Consider the following 23,534-nt stretch of genomic DNA (forward strand, 5'->3'; position numbering starts at 1 on the left):
CTTTTCAATACAATATCGTATGTTTATAATCTTAAGCAAGGCATACACGATACAACCGCTGATACAATGTGAAAAGGTTGTTTACGAATTTGCAAAGAGTGTAGAATTGTTTTATGAAGTTTTGAGTTAGTTTTACGAAAGATCAAAATGTTTTGATATGTTTGCGAGTTCTACAAACGGGTCGCAACATAAAACTGCTCGTCGTACAACATTATTCTAATTTACTCTTTATTTTGTACTATTTTGTCTAATGGTAATGGTTTTTAATGAAACGATTTCATTAGTAATTTTTTAAAAATAAATTTTCATTACCATTATTCAATGGATTTTAAAAATGTTCGAACGTTAGTTCTAATTTCGAAATTAATTTCGAATATCCGAAAATTATAATGTATTGTCATTAGGTGAAATCATGTATGGCAAATTTCAGCACATTCGGATTAGAAAAACTAGTTTTAACAGCTTTAAAAAATTTTCGAACACGAGTTCGAATTTCGAATTTTTTTTTTAGGTTTTATGACACAGAGATTAATTTAAAAACATAAAAAAAATTTCGAAAATAACTTCGAAATTTCGAACTTAATTTCGAATATTCGAACATATTATTGTATTGTCATCAGATGTACTTATGACTGCAAAATTTCAGCCAATTTGGACTACGGAAACTGGTTTTAAAAGCTTTCAAACCTCGAATCTTCGAAAAATTTTTCTTAATATATTTTTCGACAATTAAAAATACTAATTAAATTTGTTTTTGAAAATTCATTATCAAATTCATTACCATTATCAAAAAAAGTTATAATGAAAAAAATATAATTTTCATTAAATGGTACTTAAAATATTTTTCATTACAATTTTTTTTATAAATGGTAATGAAATTTTAATGCTTAATGAAAAATTCCCATGTATGTTTTGTAGTGATCGCAGAGCAAGTAACATAGTGTGTGCCTAAAAAAATAAAATTTAAACTGAAATGCGTGTTTTTTTTTATAAAATTATTAAAATTTGTATTTATTATAAAAAAAAATAAAATTAAATTGGAACTATACGCACCGCGTTTGTACACCGGAAAACGTAGAAGGTTTTCCGGTGTACATACTTGATACAAATATTTGAATTTACGAGATCTGTTTCTGAAACATGTTTCCTATTTGAAAGAATGTATAAGTTAAGCATTTTATATTTTGAGATTTTTATGTTTAATAATTCATAATTTTGTATTAAAACATGTGTAAGTAGTTTTTAAGCCGTATTTAGCCTTATTGCTTCGTTATAAAATTCTATTAAATAAAAAAGATGTTCCTGAGATATATCACAATGGAGAAAAATTTATAATTTCCATTGCATTTTCACAGCGTGCTGTTGGTGCGATATTGATGTTGGAGGCAGAAATGAATTCGTATGACTTAAAATAGGCTCTTACATACTTTAGTAAAAAAATCAGAGGATTAAGGTTCCGTAATATAGCGGTTTTTGGTCGATAACGACCGTGAATATGCTAAAAGTGCAAAGCTGTTTGGAAGTGGGTGGAATTCTCATATTTGCCGTGCTTAGTATAATTTATCGATTCCATTCCAATAGAGAACATTTAAAATTATATGGAGCAACAATTAAAAGCAGAAATCCCTAATATTTTTTGTCAATTTAAGGCCTAAAAGCTATAATTTATGTCATGAAATTTCTAGTGGGTTCTGGTGAAGATCATGTTCAGAAGAAGGAATGATATTATCAAAATGCGCAAATATTCCATAAAATATGAATTTTAAAGTAAAATTAAAAAAAATTATTTAGTTTTAAATATTTTAATGATTTTTTTATTTTGTACCTCCAGATATTTTTGGAGGTAAATTTACTTTGGAAAGAAAAAAACCTATATGCAACAAACTAGCGGAACAACATGTAATGTCTCATGATCCTCGAAGGACATGTGTTACAGATAAAAAGAATTTGTTAAAAAAAACTTTAAGTAATATAGGAAATATTTGATGTTAGAGTTCATATATACCAAATATGCTAACCTCATGGCCATCACTGAATGAATATACATATATACACACATATATATCTTTTAATATTTTCTTATTTTTTGTTGTTTTATTTTCAAGGTTTAACATAAAAAATAAACAAAGTTGAATTGCAGATTACTTTTTATTACTGGATTTTTTATTTGGATTTTTTCTTTTTGATCATCAGTAAGTTTTTTAATTTATTTTATTATTTAATTAAATTACAAATACATTCATAATTTCAAAAAACAAATATGTAAATGCTTGAATATGTCTTTTCTTATCTTTTTTCGCATGCAATTGAGGAATACATCTTTTAGGATTATATCACTAATTTACCTCTTTATCAACATACACAAACAAACATACATACATACATACATACATACATACATACATACATACATACATACATACATACATACATACATACATACATACATACATACATACATACATACATACATACATACATATGTATATTAGGGTATAGCCAAAACTGGGCACTATAATTAAGTAGTGGTTCATTATTTTTGTGCAAAAACTGTCCGCGGCAAATCGATTTTCTAAACCCATTCCCAAACGACTTTACATGAATTATAAATTACATACTGAGTTTGGACGAGGCCTTATTTTCCAATTATACAAACATTTTTAATTTTATATTATTATGTATATTTAAAATTTAGTAAAGAAGCGGAAACTTTTTAAACGCTTGAGAAATCTAATACATTCAGGTAGAAAAAAGTTATTGGTATTTAAAAATTTGTTATTGGAAAATATAATAGAAACATTTCGATTAACTATTTGCATTGGGGACATAACCCAACCTCAATAATAAGAAAAACTTTTTTATGAAGAAAATAACTTTTAATTCGGGGTTTTCATATACACAATTTAATGAAATCTTTATTAACAACCAAGCTTACAGAGTCACATATGGTTGACAATTCTATAACCAATACAATAATTTGACATTTTAAAACAAAAATAATTCATTTTAATTAGTTTGCAATTATTATTATAAATAAATACTTGTTGGGATACTTTACTTTTGCCTTTTATTCTCTTCCGTCTTTCATTCTTTCAGGAACCTCTTCGAATCCACAAAAATCATCAGCCGATTCATAGTCGCTTTCATCTTGTGTAACTTCTTCAATATTCATTTTCTCTTTGTCATTTTGTTGTACTGCCGTTTTCGATAGTATTTCAATATCAAGTCTTGATTCTGACTCAAAGAAGTAAACGCCGCTGCTCAGAATTACCTTTCATATAATCTGTAAGCCTTGGCCGTGTCGGAATTCCCGACCGAATATATTCCTTACCCTTTGATTTAAACTTATCATGCTTTTTCTTATCGAGGACAATAACAGTTGACCCAAACGCTCTTAGATGCTTAACAACTGGTTTACGTCAAAACCATTAGTGGGGCAGCGTAAATATGCAGCCGTGTTAATTGCCTCGGCCCAAAGATTTTCAACAACGCTCCATCAATCTGCATGCATCTCGCCTTTCGAACCTTTTCGCAACGCCATTTTGTTGGGGTGTATAGAAAACTCTATTGGCAGATAACCAAACCTTACCGCCTTTTTTATCAAAGACTTTGTGTCGTCGAAAGTTACAGTACAACCATAAGACCTGTTGACACTGGGAAACTTTTGATTTTGTGTGTGAAAGAAAGAGATGGTTGATATTTCTTTTCTCACACACAAAAATCAAAAGTTTCCCAAAAAAGTTTGCTAGTGTGAACCAGGTATTACTTAAAGTTACAACTTACAAAAACGTAGGTGCGATCGTAACGCAGATTACACAATTCGTAAAGCATTGAAACGAAATGTAATTGGTTCTTCTTTTTCTTACGATTCAGGTTTATTGTTGGAATACCTTTTTTCGATCGTTCCGCAACCGAATGCGTAAACGTAATCGAAATGCAGAATAGGGGTGTGTATTCTGTTACTACCAGCAATTACAATTTCCTCTTCATGTTATTCAAACTGATCAAATAAGTTGCGGTTGCAACATAAATGCGTCGACGCGCCGCTGTCAACACACCAAATGTTATTTCGTAGTTTACAGTAATTTGCATTTGCACAATTTTCTTTGCATTGTGCCGCATAGTGATCAATTCTGTACAACTAAAACATTCAAAGTTGGATTTTTTTGGAGAACCGTTGTTTTTATTTGTATTGTTGTTGTTTTTCTTATAAGTGTTTCGTTGATTGCCCTTCTTCTCTTTCGCCATAAAAACTTGCACGCTACTATCTGCACCTGTTGTTTATCTTTCTACACTCCTCTTCTTCAATTAATTTAACCTTTACCGTAGATTTTTTGGAAGGTCATCTCTCGTCCCAAGAGCCACCACAAGGTTCCCGTAAGATTTTGGTAGACTAGCGAGTAACATAATCACATACAACTGCTCCTGAAGGGTGGCACCGGTTTCAGCCATTTTGTCAACAATTATACCAAAATTACGTACATATGTTTTGTTGAACATACTCATCTTCTGACATACGGGTTTGTAGAAGCTGCCTAAACAACGTAACTTTACGCACGGGTCCCTTCGGACGATGTACCTTCTTTAATGCTCTCCAGGTTTCACAATTCTTTATGTGAGCTATTTGCATTGGGGTTAAACGCAATATTATCGTTGCCTTTTCATCTTTTGCAATTCATTCTCCAACTGCAGCAGCATTCGTAGCAGTCGGCTCAGGCTTTGTCAAGCTTCCTGACACAATGGACCAGAAATCTTGGTGTATAAGCACACTTTTCATCTGAAGACTCATAAATTGTGTCATCCAATTTTGTTATATTAAACATAGAGGCCATTTTCACACAATTAATATTTTTTCACTAGGAACTATTTGTCTTCAATGCCACTGGGATACAAATAAGCAACCCCAATAACCAAAAACAAATGTGTAGAGATGGGAAAGGGTAAAAACCAATTTGGTAAATACCCAGTAAAATGGATAAAATGGGTAAATACCCAGGTGTTTACAAAAAAAAAAACTTTTTACAAATACCCCAAAAAGATAGAAAAGAAGTAATATACCAGATATTTACATTGGGTAAAGACTTACCAGACTTTAATAATATTAATATCCAAATGATAATAGATAATTGGAATTTAATTGGTCGTAATTTACTAAAAATTTTAAATAAATCATTGGAAACTAGAACCTTCCCGGATAATTGGAAAACATCAATGATAACTCTAATCGAAACATGTATGAAGATATAGTCGGGCGGGGCCGAACATATAATACCCTACACCTCTATACGAATAAAATGTGATTTAGTTTTCATAATAAAGCATAATCAACATAAAATTCTAATAACAAAGAAATTAATAAAAATGTTTAAAAGTCCTTGCGGACGGACCAAGATTGGTCCGTAATTTTATTACTTCATCTTGTGTCCAATTGTAGAAGTTTCTTATGAGTGATGTTTTCTGCTGATATTTTGTTTTAGTGCCAACGTATTATGTATGTGTCCGGTAAGATTGCGGTGTGCGCTGTCAAACATGTCCAAGTAAGAAAATTATATGAATCTTCGAACGGCAGTAACGTTCTAAAAGAGATGTCTTCCTGTGTCATTTGTTTGAAAAAATTCAACGTAAACAATTGCAAGAGGTGTTATTTTGGGGTTTAATACCAATAAGATAAAATTAAACAAGAACTTGTTGGGTTTAGTGTGGTCCGTTTATGAGCTGAACTGTTTTTATAAAAATATCCTTAGTGCACACAACTTTAAATGATTAATTTAAAAGTTATACGCATTTTTTATTTCCAATTTCCTAAATATGATTTTTTCCCCTACTACATGTGTGGCAACGTTTTTCTTTATTTGTTAAAAAGAAAAGAAAATTGAAAATAAATTTCAATAATTCTTATTTACGTCAAAAAACTTTTCATTGAGAGAGAACGGAGTTGCCTTGTTTTCTTTATACCATGCAAATAACTAAAGTGAACAATGTAAAATCAATCGAAATTGAAAATTAATAATAATAATGAATCGGATACGGATGAGGAATGTGTAAATAATTTAATGCAAGATATGATGACTATAAATAATTGGCACAAAATGAATGAACTTAAAACGAAAATAATAGAAATAAGCATGGACAATAACTTAAATAGGTTTCTTTAGGAGAATAAGAAATTAAGTTTCAACTATAACTGCAATAAACATTTACAAAGCAATGATAAAACCACACTTTGAATTCGGTTTTACAATTTTTATTCAAGTCTTACAAAACTTTAAAATTGAGAGACTACAAAAGCTTATCCTTTTTATTTATTCTCGTATTTGCTTAAGATAAGGCGCATTTAGTAAACTTTATTATTCTGTTAGTAATGTTGGACGACACGAATTATGATAGCTGGTGCATACACGTACGTACACAATGGCTGGTGGTGTTCTTTGAGAAGTGTGGGGTGAAAGATGTAAAAGCAAACTGAAGTGTAAATGCTTTAATTGCGACGAATTTTGAGTTGGAAATCAAATGCCAATTAATAATCAGATTAGTTAATCTAAAAATAAATTGATTCTTATATTAATCCCCCTTTGATATTTTCGAGTACAAGGTTTAACTTTCCAGTGTTGCCATACAAAACAACAGAACATGTCACTGTTAGTTATCAAAACAATGTATGTTTTATAAAAAAGAAGAAGACAATTGTAACTATAATATGAAAACTTGAAAAGAAACATACATCTTCACACATGCGCTATAAGCGGGAAATGTTTTCGAATTTTGTCGAGCACACAGAGGAAATTAAGAGTCAAAGCCGATAAGCATTTTATGACCAAAGGCAAAGGTGACGTAGAGACGGTTGTTGTCTAATATCTTGATTGTGGTTTTCGATTTGTGGAAAGATTCGATGCAGAAATTAAACTATAGGTCTTTAGGCATAATAATTTATTTATAATTAAGGATCAAGTTGAGTAATTATATATGGCTACTAATATAGGTGAACTGGTGAACAGACTTGGCGACTTATAAATTATAATTCTTTGAAGGAAGGTATACTATCAGCTTGATGTAGAACGTGCATGACTTGCAAAATTCATTTAAGTCTGTTTTTTCAAGAGTCAACTGCACGGTCACGTGACTTTTTGGAAGTTATACACAGCGATGTATGCGGTCCATTTATAAGAGTGAAGTTTTTATCACTTTCAAGATTTTTAAACAGCATGTTGAGAAACAAACTGGAAATAAAATCTAAATATTACGAAGCGACAATGGCCGTGAGTATACGTTATATCCAGGCAATTAACTGTCCCTCACACACCACAGCAAAATGGTATGATACTGGAAAGCGTTGCCATGACCGTTGTAGAAGATATAGTAGCCTTAATCGAAAAAATTGGTGCGAAGCAATGAAGACGGAAATGTCGTCCTTTGGGAGGAATGAAACTTTGTCGTTGATTGGTCTACCCGGTGGAGCACGAATCCTCGATGCAAAATTGGTATTTGCCCTTAAAAAAGACGAGTATGGATGCCTCTGCATCATGCACACCTGTTGCATGATATTCCCCCATACGTTTGATTATGGCACTAGCTGTTCAATGAAAGATGCATTTTCACCAAGTTGACAAGTTCGGGTTATTTGAATAATGGTATATATCATGACCAAAAGGTTTTGAAACAGTCCGGAAAGGAGTGGTATAAAAAACCGGACTTTTTGTCTTGTCCTTTTTGATCATTCTATTCTTGTACTTTCTTAAGATAAGAAGCATTGTATCAAACTATTATTTTATTTTTAAAATGGAATAACGACTTTTGTTATATTAATAAAAATATTTTTAATAATAATTAACAAGTAGGAAATGAAATCGGATATGACCGACCATATAATACCCTACATCAATCAGAATGTCAAATATAAAAAAGGTGGTGTAGATGATAAAAATTATATGTTATATTTATACATTTTAACTAAATAAACATTATTATAAAAAAAATTGTATAAATTGTAAAATTCGTAAGAAGTCTATTGAAGTCGAGTGCTTAACGTGAACACCTGCCTTGACGGTCTGTTTCACGGTGGTCTTTTTCATCTACTGTGTGAGTAAAAAATAACAATTCACCACTGCCCCTTTGTGTATCTTACACGCAGGTTGAAATTTTTGTACATGGATGAGCGTGGACTATGTACAAGCACTTTGCTGAAGCACTCGAGCTATATAATCTCTGACCATTGCTGCCCCGTTGCTTAACTTCCGAGATGTAATAAGCCACACCCGTTTAAAACCACGTAGATGGGATGGCCTCTGTTGAGTTGGCAACAGCACCGAATCTATCATATAAGCCGAAACTTCTTTCTTACTCACTGGGGCACACTGTGGTGATTCTGAACATACCTGGACAAGGAAGAAAAATTCAAATTGTATATTATACCTTTCATCCATCATAATTCAATCCAGCACATTTCTCATTTATCCGACACAATCATAGAAAAAAACATACGACACACACATTTTAGGTATACGGGTAGGCATACCTCTACATTCATTTCGTATCGTATACAATTTACACCAACACATTTCCAATGCTTAGTCCCACCGCCACTCTCTGTGTTGTCATCAGCAAAAGCACCAAACTTATCCGGAAATATTGACTTTACCTCACACCAGTCTTTAAACAGCCACTAACTCTTCCCGCGAATTTGGGTTTAAACCATATATATGTTCGATTATATTTTCTGTTGTTTTCAAGTTCTATACAGAAAAATATTTTTTTTTCAACATTGTAAGATAGGCTAATTTTTAAAAATTGAAAAAAAATAAAATTTAATTTTTAAGAATAAAGTTTGAAAAAAATCAAATGTTTTCAAAAATATATAAAAATGAAATACTAAAGCAAATAGCATCAAAATATGCACTTAAAGCCAAATCATGCTTAATTATGTTGTTATGGGTAAAATTTGCAAAAATATGCTCTAACAAATCGATGCCAGGATTCTAAAAACATGCATTTGCATATTTTGTTTTCCCCGCTTTCCCTAAAAAAGGCGATTTTTCAGTACTTTTATAATATATAAGCAAAAACCTATAATAGGTGAATTTTTGGAACTTTTTGAATTTTTTATAATATTGAACCTACAAACATGAAATTAAGCTTGTAGGCCGCGTAATAAATAAGGATCTATATAATGGTATTTTTTTCATTCTTCAAAAGGTACCTTTTGAATTTTTTATAATATTGAACCTAGAAGTATGAAATTAATCATTTTGAGCCGTGTTTTTTATGAATACAAGCGATAGTTGATACAAACTATAACGAAGAATAAAAAAATCACAAAACAAATGTGTAAATTTCTAGAAAATTCCAATAATTATATAAAAAATTTTACCTTTTAAACCATAGCGTGGTTGCTTCGATAAAAATAGTTATGTGTTTTTGTAAGGTTTTCAGAACATACTGTTTTATTTTGCAATTTCGCGGACATATTAAGTTAAATGTTTCGTGCGAACCTAATACCTCGTTCACATGATGCAATTATTCGTAATTCATCATTTAACCCCCAATTACGTACTGAATTACATGATTCACCATACAAAATTTCTGCTGCGAATTACACAAGCTGTATGTAATTCAATTTGAATTACCTTATAAGTTACGAATGAATGATTGTCTTCTCTATCATCAAAATCAGCAATTTGTTTTCATTGCTTGGATACAAATAAAAAATAAAATTACAAAAAATGCAAATAAATAGAAAATATATAACTTAATTTGTTAAAATAATGTAACAAATGTATTGTTGTATCATACAAAAACACTTACAATCCCCAAAAATGACAAAATAATGAATGAAAAAGAAACAGCATGGCAATGAACTGTCAAAACGAATTACGAATGTGTCGTAGAAACGGGTTAACTGGCTATCGTCAGTCAGAGGCTATAAACATGTTTATCTTAAATTTTAATAATAAATTTGTTTAATTATTAGACTTTAATAATGACAATTTAAATTAATTTTTTAATTCCACGGAAGGTTAGTAATAGATATAGTTAGCGAATCAATTTAGGGTGTCTTAAGGATGATTTAATAAGATACAAAGGCTGGGAGGGTAGAGAATGAGAAAAAATCTCGAGACCTTTTAATTAAAACTTTCTTTATTTTGTTTAGTTTTAAGTTAATGTGCGGTTCCTAGCCTATCCTGATGGAGACAAGAACACCACCCGAATCCCTGAGCACGGTCGGAATAATAGGTAGCGCAGGTCTCCTGAAGGATAGGGCGTGAATCGTCACAAGGCCGAATTAAGTAATTCAACTGAAGGTGGAAATATGGTATAAGCCTATTTCCACCATCACCACCATATGTTCTCACATAATCCGGGCTCTACATACCTAATTTCATGTCTCTCGGTTCAAAATTATAGGATATTCAAAAAGTATATTTTGAAAATCGAAGGAGAACCAAAATGTTCCTTTTTATGGGTTCTGATGTAATCAGGGCTCTACATACCTAATTTGATGTGTCTGTGTTCAATATTATAGAAAGTTCAAAAAGTACCTTTTGAAAAACGCAAATGTTCTCACATAATCATATCTTACTTTATGTTTCTAGGTTCAGTATTATAGATCGAAAAACAAAAATATGGGTTTTCACCTAATTCCGACTCTACATACTCAATTTCAAGTTTCTAGGATCAATATTTTACAAAATTCAAAAAGTTCCAAAAAGTCCCTTTTTATGAGTTCTAACCTTATTCCGACTCTACATACATATTTAATTTCATATTTCTAGGTTCATTATTATAGAAAATTCAAAAAGTACCTTTTGTAGAACGAAAAATACTAAAAAGCCCCCTTTTATGTGTTATCGCCTAATCCGCGGTCTACATAGTGAAATTTTTGTTTCTAGGTTCAATATTTTACAAAAATTCAAGAAGTACTTTTTTAAAAACAAAAAAGTACCAAAAAGTCCTCTTTTATGGGTTCTAACTTAAGCCACACTCTTTATTTTTTTTAAGTTAATTTTTCTAGCCTATAGCAACACTAGGGTTGTCAATCATTCGTGTTTAAAATTATTCGTATAAAAACTTACAATATTTTTTTATTCGAGTTGTCGACTAAATTTTAAAAATTATGAGATTATTCGAACGAATAAACGTTTTTGTTTGTAAAATATAAATAAAACTTGCCAAATACCGCCAAAATCTTAAGATACAGTCGTCAGTAACCTAGTTTAATTTCAAGCTATTTGAAATTTTTCAGTAAATTTCAAAGTGGAAGCTGAGGCTTCCTGATAAATGTGTGCATTTCATCAGCTACTTAACACGTTTTAGACCCACCATCAAAAAAGATGGCTGGTGTACTGTATTTGTCATTCCGTTTGTAACACATCGAAAAATTGGGCCCTTATTAGCTTCTTTAACGATCTAGCCGTCCATTCAGAGAGTTGAAATTTTGAACAAATATTTTTTTGTTTAGTATTAAAAATGGGCAATATCTGTCAACGATTTAACGTAGCACCCATATAAGGTTTCTCCAGAAAATTACTATAATGCAGATAACTGGCTTATAAAAACGCGGATGGCAATGAAGTTCAAAATGTTCAAATTTTTAAGAAACAGCATCTTTTTGTAAAATATTATGAGGACCGGTTAATAATCGATCCTGCCTCCCATATTAAGATCTTATCAAAAAATTACTTTAACGTACATAACTCGCATAAAAATACCAGTATAGCAGCTAAATTCTACATAACAGTTTATTTTAGGAACTATTTGTTTTATTTATTGCAACCATTTAGAAAATCCATAGAATCACTTTTAAAACAGGAAGAATTCTATTTTTAACATTGCAAAAATAATATTATTATAAATTGCAAAAAGTAGTAGAATTTTTTTCAATTATAACAGATCTTTTGATTTAGCATTCGTGTATTTCTTTGTTTAATAATAATAATAAAATATGGTTAAAAAGTAACATAAAAATTTTATTCGAATTGATTTTGTCATTCCGTGTGTAACACTTCGAAATATTCTTCATAGGACCTCGTAAAATTATAGCTATGTCCCTACGTCTGTCCATCTGTTAGTTGTTAGCACGATAGCATCAACAAAATATTCTGTATTAATCAGAAATCTTTGGTATTGAAAATGTGCAAAATCGGTCTACAATTTCACATAGCCCCATACAATTGAAAAAAAATGTACAGCGTAAAAAGATTTACGTTCATAAATTCGTTTGACACCCGAAATTAAATTTTGAATTATGGCGGACATAGGACCATAATTGGCCCTATTAAAAAAGACGAGTATGGATGCCTCTGCATCATGCACACCTGTTGCATGATATTCCCCCATACGTTTGATTATGGCACTAGCTGTTCAATGAAAGATGCATTTTCACCAAGTTGACAAGTTCGGGTTATTTGAATAATGGTATATATCATGACCAAAAGGTTTTGAAACAGTCCGGAAAGGAGTGGTACAAAAAACCGGACTTTTTGTCTTGTCCTTTTTGATCATTCTATTCTTGTACTTTCTTAAGATAAGAAGCATTGTATCAAACTATTATTTTATTTTTAAAATGGAATAACGACTTTTGTTATATTAATAAAAATATTTTTAATAATAATTAACAAGTAGGAAATGAAATCGGATATGACCGACCATATAATACCCTACATCAATCAGAATGTCAAATATAAAAAAGGTGGTGTAGATGATAAAAATTATATGTTATATTTATACATTTTAACTAAATAAACATTATTATAAAAAAAATTGTATAAATTGTAAAATTCGTAAGAAGTCTATTGAAGTCGAGTGCTTAACGTGAACACCTGCCTTGACGGTCTGTTTCACGGTGGTCTTTTTCATCTACTGTGTGAGTAAAAAATAACAATTCACCACTGCCCCTTTGTGTATCTTACACGCAGGTTGAAATTTTTGTACATGGATGAGCGTGGACTATGTACAAGCACTTTGCTGAAGCACTCGAGCTATATAATCTCTGACCATTGCTGCCCCGTTGCTTAACTTCCGAGATGTAATAAGCCACACCCGTTTAAAACCACGTAGATGGGATGGCCTCTGTTGAGTTGGCAACAGCACCGAATCTATCATATAAGCCGAAACTTCTTTCTTACTCACTGGGGCACACTGTGGTGATTCTGAACATACCTGGACAAGGAAGAAAAATTCAAATTGTATATTATACCTTTCATCCATCATAATTCAATCCAGCACATTTCTCATTTATCCGACACAATCATAGAAAAAAACATACGACACACACATTTTAGGTATACGGGTAGGCATACCTCTACATTCATTTCGTATCGTATACAATTTACACCAACACATTTCCAATGCTTAGTCCCACCGCCACTCTCTGTGTTGTCATCAGCAAAAGCACCAAACTTATCCGGAAATATTGACTTTACCTCACACCAGTCTTTAAACAGCCACTAACTCTTCCCGCGAATTTGGGTTTAAACCATATATATGTTCGATTATATTTTCTGTTGTTTTCAAGTTCTATACAGAAAAATATTTTTTTTTTCAACATTGTAAGATAGGCTAATTTTTAAAAATTGAAAAAAAATAAAATTTAATTTTTAAGAATAAAGTTTGAAAAAAATCAAATGTTTTCAAAAATATATAAAAATGAAATACTAAAGCAAATAGCATCAAAATATGCACTTAAAGCCAAATCATGCTTAATTATGTTGTTATGGGTAAAATTTGCAAAAATATGCTCTAACAAATCGATGCCAGGATTCTAAAAACATGCATTTGCATATTTTGTTTTCCCCGCTTTCCCTAAAAAAGGCGATTTTTCAGTACTTTTATAATATATAAGCAAAAACCTATAATAGGTGAATTTTTGGAACTTTTTGAATTTTTTATAATATTGAACCTACAAACATGAAATTAAGCTTGTAGGCCGCGTAATAAATAAGGATCTATATAATGGTATTTTTTTCATTCTTCAAAAGGTACCTTTTGAATTTTTTATAATATTGAACCTAGAAGTATGAAATTAATCATTTTGAGCCGTGTTTTTTATGAATACAAGCGATAGTTGATACAAACTATAACGAAGAATAAAAAAATCACAAAACAAATGTGTAAATTTCTAGAAAATTCCAATAATTATATAAAAAATTTTACCTTTTAAACCATAGCGTGGTTGCTTCGATAAAAATAGTTATGTGTTTTTGTAAGGTTTTCAGAACATACTGTTTTATTTTGCAATTTCGCGGACATATTATTTTTTTTTTTTTTTGGGTTTTGATTAGGATGGCGGTGCATCAAGCACTCATATTGCCAGGTTATCACACGTTTGTCCAGAGAAAACCCCACCAACCGACCTATACCTTCATATAGGAAGTTGGAGCATCCGGACTTGATTTCATCAAAAGTATTAATGGTCTCCACCAGTATATATTTGAGTTTAAATGGTCTCCACCAGGTTATATCGTGAGTATTTTATGGTCTCCACCAGTTAAAAACGTTTGAGTATTCTATGGTCTCCACCAATAAAACATAACCTCACTTGAGGTAAAACGAAAGCACGAGGTTAATGTAGACAACATGTAACTTTGAACAGTTACATGAAGTAATACATTACACCAGTGCGAGCGAGACGCAAAACTGTCGAAAGCCAGGCAACAAACACAAGCCTGAACGCGTTTAAGAAATAATCACGATGACGCGAGAGTTGTTCCCCAACTCAGACCTGAATTGCGACTGGCGGACATATTAAGTTAAATGTTTCGTGCGAACCTAATACCTCGTTCACATGATGCAATTATTCGTAATTCATCATTCAACCCCCAATTACGTACTGAATTACATGATTCACCATACAAAATTTGTGCTGCGAATTACACAAGCTGTATGTAATTCAATTTGAATTACCTTATAAGTTACGAACGAATGATTGTCTTCTCTATCATCAAAATCAGCAATTTGTTTTCATTGCTTGGATACAAATAAAAAATAAAATTACAAAAAATGCAAATAAATAGAAAATATATAACTTAATTTGTTAAAATAATGTAACAAATGTATTGTTGTATCATACAAAAACACTTACAATCCCCAAAAATGACAAAATAATGAATGAAAAAGAAACAGCATGGCAATAAACTGTCAAAACGAATTACGAATGTGTCGTAGAAACGGGTTAACTGGCTATCGTCAGTCAGAGGCTATAAACATGTTTATCTTAAATTTTAATAATAAATTTGTTTAATTATTAGACTTTAATAATGACAATTTAAATTAATTTTTAATTCCACGGAAGGTTAGTAATAGATATAGTTAGCGAATCAATTTAGGGTGTCTTAAGGATGATTTAATAAGATACAAAGGCTGGGAGGGTAGAGAATGAGAAAAAATCTCGAGACCTTTTAATTAAAACTTTCTTTATTTTGTTTAGTTTTAAGTTAATGTGCGGTTCCTAGCCTATCCTGATGGAGACAAGAACACCACCCGAATCCCTGAGCACGGTCGGAATAATAGGTAGCGCAGGTCTCCTGAAGGATAGGGCGTGAATCGTCACAAGGCCGAATTAAGTAATTCAACTGAAGGTGGAAATATGGTATAAGCCTATTTCCACCATCACCACCATATGTTCTCACATAATCCGGGCTCTACATACCTAATTTCATGTCTCTCGGTTCAAAATTATAGGATATTCAAAAAGTATATTTTGAAAATCGAAGGAGAACCAAAATGTTCCTTTTTATGGGTTCTGATGTAATCAGGGTTCTACATACCTAATTTGATGTGTCTGTTTCAATATTATAGAAAGTTCAAAAAGTACCTTTTGAAAACGCAAATGTTCTCACATAATCATATCTTACTTTATGTTTCTAGGTTCAGTATTATAGATCGAAAAACAAAAATATGGGTTTTCACCTAATTCCGACTCTACATACTCAATTTCAAGTTTCTAGGATCAATATTTTACAAAATTCAAAAAGTTCCAAAAAGTCCCTTTTTATGAGTACTAACCTTATTCCGACTCTACATACATATTTAATTTCATATTTCTAGGTTCATTATTATAGAAAATTCAAAAAGTACCTTTTGTAGAACGAAAAATACTAAAAAGCCCCCTTTTATGTGTTATCGCCTAATCCGCGGTCTACATAGTGAAATTTTTGTTTCTAGGTTCAATATTTTACAAAAATTCAAGAAGTACTTTTTTAAAAACAAAAAAGTACCAAAAAGTCCTCTTTTATGGGTTCTAACTTAAGCCACACTCTTTATTTTTTTTAAGTTAATTTTTCTAGCCTATAGCAACACTAGGGTTGTCAATCATTCGTGTTTAAAATTATTCGTATAAAAACTTACAATATTTTTTTATTCGAGTTGTCGACTAAATTTTAAAAATTATGAGATTATTCGAACGAATAAACGTTTTTGTTTGTAAAATATAAATAAAACTTGCCAAATACCGCCAAAATCTTAAGATACAGTCGTCAGTAACCTAGTTTAATTTCAAGCTATTTGAAATTTTTCAGTAAATTTCAAAGTGGAAGCTGAGGCTTCCTGATAAATGTGTGCATTTCATCAGCTACTAACACACTTTAGACCCACCATCAAAAAAGATGGCTGGTGTACTGTATTTGTCATTCCGTTTGTAACACATCGAAAAATTGGGCCCTTATTAGCTTCTTTAACGATCTAGCCGTCCATTCAGAGAGTTGAAATTTTGAACAAATATTTTTTGTTTAGTATTAAAAATGGGCAATATCTGTCAACGATTTAACGTAGCACCCATATAAGGTTTCTCCAGAAAATTACTATAATGCAGATAACTGGCTTATAAAAACGCGGATGGCAATGAAGTTCAAATGTTCAAATTTTTAAGAAACAGCATCTTTTTGTAAAATATTATGAGGACCGGTTAATAATCGATCCTGCCTCCCATATTAAGATCTTATCAAAAAATTACTTTAACGTACATAACTCGCATAAAAATACCAGTATAGCAGCTAAATTCTACATAACAGTTTATTTTAGGAACTATTTGTTTTATTTATTGCAACCATTTAGAAAATCCATAGAATCACTTTAAAACAGGAAGAATTCTATTTTTAACATTGCAAAAATAATATTATTATAAATTGCAAAAAGTAGTAGAATTTTTTTCAATTATAACAGATCTTTTGATTTAGCATTCGTGTATTTCTTTGTTTAATAATAATAATAAAATATGGTTAAAAAGTAACATAAAAATTTTATTCGAATTGATTTTGTCATTCCGTGTGTAACACTTCGAAATATTCTTCATAGGACCTCGTAAAATTATAGCTATGTCCCTACGTCTGTCCATCTGTTAGTTGTTAGCACGATAGCATCAACAAAATATTCTGTATTAATCAGAAATCTTTGGTATTGAAAATGTGCAAAATCGGTCTACAATTTCACATAGCCCCATACAATTGAAAAAAAATGTACAGCGTAAAAAGATTTACGTTCATAAATTCGTTTGACACCCGAAATTAAATTTTGAATTATGGCGGACATAGGACCATAATTGGCCCTATTCCCCATTTAAGGTCCCCTTTAATAAATGACTTTAATGCTGATTACTGGTTTCAAAATAATTATATTGGTAGGACTTCAAATATCTCTAAAAAATTTAAGGGAATCGGCGCATAATTGACCCTACCCCACATATAAGGTCCCCTTTAAAAAATTACATTATAGCCTTCAAAATAATTATATAGCGACAAAATTCGACACAAACAAGTTTTGTATGACCCCAAATATCTCTTCGAAATTTTGTTAGGGTTAGACCCATATTTAACCCTACCGACATTGAATATGATTGGTATGAATCTAAATCGTTCTAAAAATTTGGATATGGATCGGTTTATAATTGATCCTATCCCCAATAAAAGGTCCCCATCACAAATTACTTTAGCGATCAGTATTGTCTTAAAAATTCGAGTACAGCAACGAAATTCGAATCAAAATCGTTCTACAAACTTTTAATGGAATCGGTCCATAATTGACCCTGCCCCCATATAAGGTTCAACGCTAATTATTGTCTTCAAAATAACTATATGACCACAAAAATCAACATAAGAGCCATTTTTGCCGGATTTTATAGTTCTATTAGACCGATAAAATATGTTGTTTTGTATGAGCTAAAATTTCTCTTCAAAATTCTACGGGAATCAGTCCATAAGAGGATCTACCTCGCTTATAACTTTCCTTTAAAAAATCATTTCTAGCTTAAAAATGCGAATACAGTGATGAAATATGACAGAAATATGATTTGATTTTACTCTGATCGGTTCATAATTAATCCTACTCCCTTATATGTTGTAAATGTAGTAAACATAAAGACAGATGAGGATAGGTCCACGCATATAACTCCTCTTAAAAATCAGTTTATGGTTATAAAAATTGGAAATTATAAAAATTATTGGACCTCTTCAAATACTACTTTGATGTTCATATTAACATCGACGTATAATAATAAAATATTCATAAATATCAAAATTTATTTATTGGACAATGATTTGATGGTTGGTATATAAGATTCAGCATAGCCGAATATATATATTTTACCTTTTCATCAAGATAAATGTAAAAAAATAAACTTTATATAATTTTTAAAATTTTTACAAAAACTCCATTTACGAAATATCAAAATTCAGACAGAACTAAATTGTTGAATGTTGTTTGAAATGAAAATTTCATGTTATTTGTTCTCTTTATTTATTTTATAATCATAATATGAAAATTATATTAATTTAAAAAAATAATAACAAAATTAGTTACATCAATTTGAATTTGGCGCGATTTGAATTATCGCGACAAATTTATTTTATGTTTTTTTGCCAGTTAATATAGTTTTTCAATTCACATTAGTAGGTATCAATTTAATTTTAAACAACCTACTTAAAAGTGAAGTATTAATAACATTGCACCCAAATATTGAACATTTGTATACCTTGCGTTATTTTGTGAATTTGAAAAGTAAAATCAAACTGTCAGATGCAAAATTCAAAGCAAAATAAAAAACTAACAAAGCTTAAGTTCAGAACCATCAAGTCCATACTTAAGTAATAAAGGAATTAGAGAGTTAATTCAGCTGTAATTCAGGTCTGAGTTGGGGAACAACTCTCGCGTTATCGTTTTTATTTCCTAAGGACGGTCAGGCTTGTGCTTATTGTTGGGCTTTCAACAGAATTCCTCCTCACTGTTCTAACTTATGTGTTGTCTTCATTAAATGCGTGCTTTCGTTTTACCTCTGAGTGAGGTTATGTTTATGTAAAATACTCACGATATAACCTGGTGGAGACCGTTTAAACTCAAATATATACTGGTGGAGACCATTAAAACTATAAAACTTTTTTCTGGTGGAGACCATTAATACTTTTTTATGAAATTAAGTCCGGATACTCCAACTTCCTATATGATGGTATAGGTCGTTTGGTGGGGTTTTCTCTGGGCAAACGTGTGATAACCTGGCAATATGAGTGCTTAATGCACCGCCATCCTAATTAAAACCCAAAAAAAAATTAATTTCAGATAATAATGAATAAAATATGACACATCTGAAATCAATCAACAATTTAGGAAATATCTTATAAATAAATACATACATATGTAACAAATAAATTTAATGATTTTTGTCTCAATTATTAAATGTTTAATATTTCCATTCACATAGCCTAAGAAAAAAATGACGGAAAGGCAGCCTTTGTTACAATCCGATCGACTGGACATTGAAACCCATTCTATACCACGACCCGATCTACGAAACTCACCTGACAATATGTTGGTCAGCATTCAAAGTGAAGAATGTTTCGGTAAGTAATGTTAAATTTAAAATTTTATTTATTTACGTAAATTTAAATTATAAAATAAATTTTACATTTATAGAAGAAAATACTGAAAATGACAACAAAAACGATTACAATCCTTCTATGCATCGTACCTTGGATCATCCTACATCTAATTTAGATACAATGATACATTTATTGAAAGGTAATATTGGCACGGGTATATTAGCAATGCCAGATGCCTTTAAAAATGCCGGTTTATATATGGGATTATTTGGAACTTTAATAATGGGTGCAATATGCACACATTGCATGCACATGTTAGTACGATGTTCCCATGAATTATGCCGACGTTTACAGCATCCTTCCTTAAACTTTTCTGAAGTTGGTTATTGGTCGTTTGAAACTGGGCCGGTTTCTTTAAGACGTTATGGAAATGTAGCAAGGTTTGTTTAAAACTATATACATATAAACCCAGCAAGAAAATACTTCCGAAAAAGCGAAAAAGAAGTAGAATTTACCCAATGAAAGTACTGAAAAAACGTGAAGAAGTTATTGAAACAGGCTTGTCATAGGAGGGATGTCCATTTTAATTGATTCCAGATTCATTACATCTGATGTCATTCTCAGGAAGTAATTTTTATGTTCTTTTTTGGAAGATAGTATCCAGTGAAATTTTAAGTATTATAGAATACAACTAATTTGACTCAAATAATATTAACAAAAAAAAAAAATAAATTACACGCACCAAATTAACTCAATTAACGTCAACAAACATCACAGAAGGTAAAAAAATCACTTAGTTCTACTTTTGAAGTGGTGATAAATGTAATTTGCTAGGGAGTACTTAGTTTTATTTTTGCTGGGTAATCATTAATTACTCACGGATATATTCATAATACAAAATATTATGCTGCCTTATAAACTAATTCCTTTTAATTCCTAGTTAGCATTTAGGTTAAGACTAACTGAGGTGGCACAGTTTTTTTCAGACCCGCATCCACCCACAGACACTAACTCAAATAATTAAGTTTGTATCATTTATTTAATTGCAAATAAATACATTTCGCACTGTCAAATCTTAAAGATTTAAAACATGATAATACCATATCCGAACCCAAGCGTTGTTCGAAATAGCATCCTAAAGAAGCATTTCATCAGAGATGCTAAATCATCGAAAGCTGTAGGTCCAGACTGTATATTCATGTTGATGCTGAAGAATTTTAATGAACCGGAGTACCTTATAAAAGCCCTCAATTTTTCGATGTCAACCCTAATAATACCCGAGGTCTGGAAATTTGATACGATCAATCTCGTCATTCTCTTCAGAAACTTTTTCACATCTTTTCTCTTCTACAACACCAAGAGATGACTAGTGAACTACATGTGTGGACGACAGTCATTTGTGGAGTTTAGGAATCAGCAGGAAGTACCGCAAGATGCAGTCCTTTCGCCGATCCTGTTTAATTTATACATGTCTAGATTTCCAACTTTCCCGGACGGCGTCCAAATAATATCTTACGCCGATGACTGCTCGGTATTGACCACGGGCAATTGTATTGATGACATTTGCGGTTTGATAAACGGTTACCTATGTGAACTTTAATTCCCATTCGAGGAATTAAAAAATATCGCCAACAAAATCCTCAGCTACATACATAATATGCTGAAATGTTGCATTCATTATTACACGTGATGATAATTAAGTATTGTGTTTTATTTTTTAAAATTGACTTCGAAAATTTAAAGTTATGTTCGGAAATATGTTTAAGCTATTAAACCATTTCCTGTAGAAAGAATTGACGGAAATTTTACATGATTTAACATAATGACAATACATAATACATTCGAAGTTACGTTTGAAAGAAATAAGAAACAACAATACAGTCTCTCATTAATTGAATATGCTAAATTTCAAATACGAAAAATAATTTGTAAAGGATCAATGGAGCGAATTAAAAGTGACAATCTACAAATTTACTCTTAAAAACGGTGTTTGAAGAACACTGTTTATTTCCCACTAGTCTTTTTAGAAGTGTACTTAATATTAAAAAGAGGATATATAGATATATACATATAAAATAAGAATGTTTTTAAGAATTCAAAGAGCACATTCAACAATATGTGTCTTAATAAAATTTTTATTTAATTTTTATAGGAAAATTATTACAACATTCCTGTTTATAACACAAATCGGATTTTGTTGCGTTTACTTTCTTTTCGTTGCTTTAAATGTTAAAGAAGTCGTAGATCATTATTTCATTAAATTGGATGTACACGTTTATTTGATGTTAATGCTTATACCAATGATCGTTTTAAATTTGGTGAAAAATCTAAAATACCTGACTCCAGTTTCTTTATTTGCCGCAATATTAACAGTGGCGGGCTTGGCTATATCCTTTTTTTATATGCTACAAGATTTGCCGCACACGAGCACTGTAAAACCAATAGCATCTTGGTCGACACTACCCTTGTATTTCGGAACGGCTATTTATGCATTTGAGGGTATTGGTGTTGTACTTCCATTAGAGAATAATATGAAGACACCTGAAGATTTTGGGGGAACTACCGGAGTTCTTAATACTGGAATGGTGATCGTAGCTTGCTTATATACATCAGTAGGATTCTTTGGATACCTTAAGTATGGCGACGACGTAAAAGGAAGTATAACATTAAATTTGCCACAGGATGACATGTATGGATAAAACTGCTTTTTTAAAACATATTTGTACATACATATACATATAAATATATTTCAATTTTATTTTCCTAATTACAAACTTAGACTATCACAGTTGGTTCGAATAGCTATGGCTGTAGCTATTTTTCTGTCATATTCATTGCAATTTTATGTGCCTGTTAACATTGTGGAACCATTTGTGGAGAGGCAATTCGCAACTGTTCGAGGAAAGGAATTAGCAGCAACTACTTTACGTATAGTTTTGGTCACATTTACATGTAAGTAACACATTTTAAATTTTCGATAATTTCTGAACGTCTTAATATCAATTATATTCAGTTATTTTGGCTGCTTGTATACCAAACTTAGGCCCAATTATTTCGCTTGTAGGCGCAATAAGCAGCTCGGCATTAGCTCTTATTGCTCCGCCAATTATTGAAATTATCACATTTTGGCCTGTAGGATTCGGTCGCTATAATTGGATTATGTGGAAGGATATTGGAATTCTCATTTTTGGGCTGTGTGGTTTTGTCTTTGGTACATATGCAAGTATAGCACAAATTTTAAATCCAAGTATTGTTTAATATGTCTCATGTTTAAAAATTTTTATGAAAAAAACAAACTTAAAATAATTACGAATTTCATTGTTCTGTATAAACTATTCTTATTTATATATTTAAAGTGGTGCATTTAAGTTAGATAATCTATTTAGTATTTTTATCAGATGTTTTTTTATGATAAGATTACCAAAAACAAATAATAAATAAAATTCCGTATTCTGTAGAGTATATTTTAAGTTTTCTGTGATCACTTTAATTTGTATATACTAAATTACAATATTTTTCGATTTTGTGATATCATATCCTTTTAAATGGTAATAGTATCAGTGATCACAATGGTGTAATAATTTCTATTAAAATTCCAACACCTTCAACTGCATATCTTCGTCTAAAACCATTGATGGTATATAATTACGCCAATTTGATTCCTGATCCAAAACCGTTCTAAAAATTAAAAAAAAAAAACGTTTAATTTTGTTGTATTGTAACGTCGAATAGAAATAT

The 23,534-nt window shown here is 31.0% G+C and overlaps 1 protein-coding gene and 1 long non-coding RNA gene across 4 annotated transcripts in view; both read left to right on the forward strand.

Moving 5' to 3' along the window:
* The window catches only part of LOC124420283, a 6,234-nt gene extending 4,135 nt beyond the window's left edge, over positions 1–2,099 (forward strand). Inside the window, exons 1-3 of one of the 2 annotated variants that reach the window (XR_006941095.1) lie at positions 815–1,231; positions 1,356–1,767; positions 1,832–2,099. This is a non-coding gene — a long non-coding RNA (uncharacterized LOC124420283). Of the gene's footprint in view, positions 1–814; positions 1,232–1,355; positions 1,768–1,831 lie in introns of those variants that run through there. The other variant, XR_006941096.1, reaches the window with a different exon arrangement.
* Positions 1–23,253, forward strand: part of LOC111691006 (proton-coupled amino acid transporter-like protein CG1139) — a 27,851-nt gene extending 4,598 nt beyond the window's left edge. The window contains exons 2-7 of one of the 2 annotated variants that reach the window (XM_023453624.2): positions 2,106–2,192; positions 19,679–19,817; positions 19,891–20,236; positions 21,949–22,485; positions 22,576–22,748; positions 22,810–23,253. In XM_023453624.2, the coding sequence (XP_023309392.2) occupies positions 19,691–19,817; positions 19,891–20,236; positions 21,949–22,485; positions 22,576–22,748; positions 22,810–23,054 (1,428 nt within the window). In that variant the 5' untranslated portion in view covers positions 2,106–2,192; positions 19,679–19,690 and the 3' untranslated portion in view covers positions 23,055–23,253. The remainder of the gene's footprint in view (positions 1–2,105; positions 2,193–19,678; positions 19,818–19,890; positions 20,237–21,948; positions 22,486–22,575; positions 22,749–22,809) is intronic. The other variant, XM_046952557.1, reaches the window with a different exon arrangement.
* Positions 23,254–23,534: the final 281 nt, after the last annotated feature.

Source organism: Lucilia cuprina, chromosome 2 (genome assembly GCF_022045245.1).
Source record: "Lucilia cuprina isolate Lc7/37 chromosome 2, ASM2204524v1, whole genome shotgun sequence".
Taxonomy (NCBI): domain Eukaryota; kingdom Metazoa; phylum Arthropoda; class Insecta; order Diptera; family Calliphoridae; genus Lucilia; species Lucilia cuprina.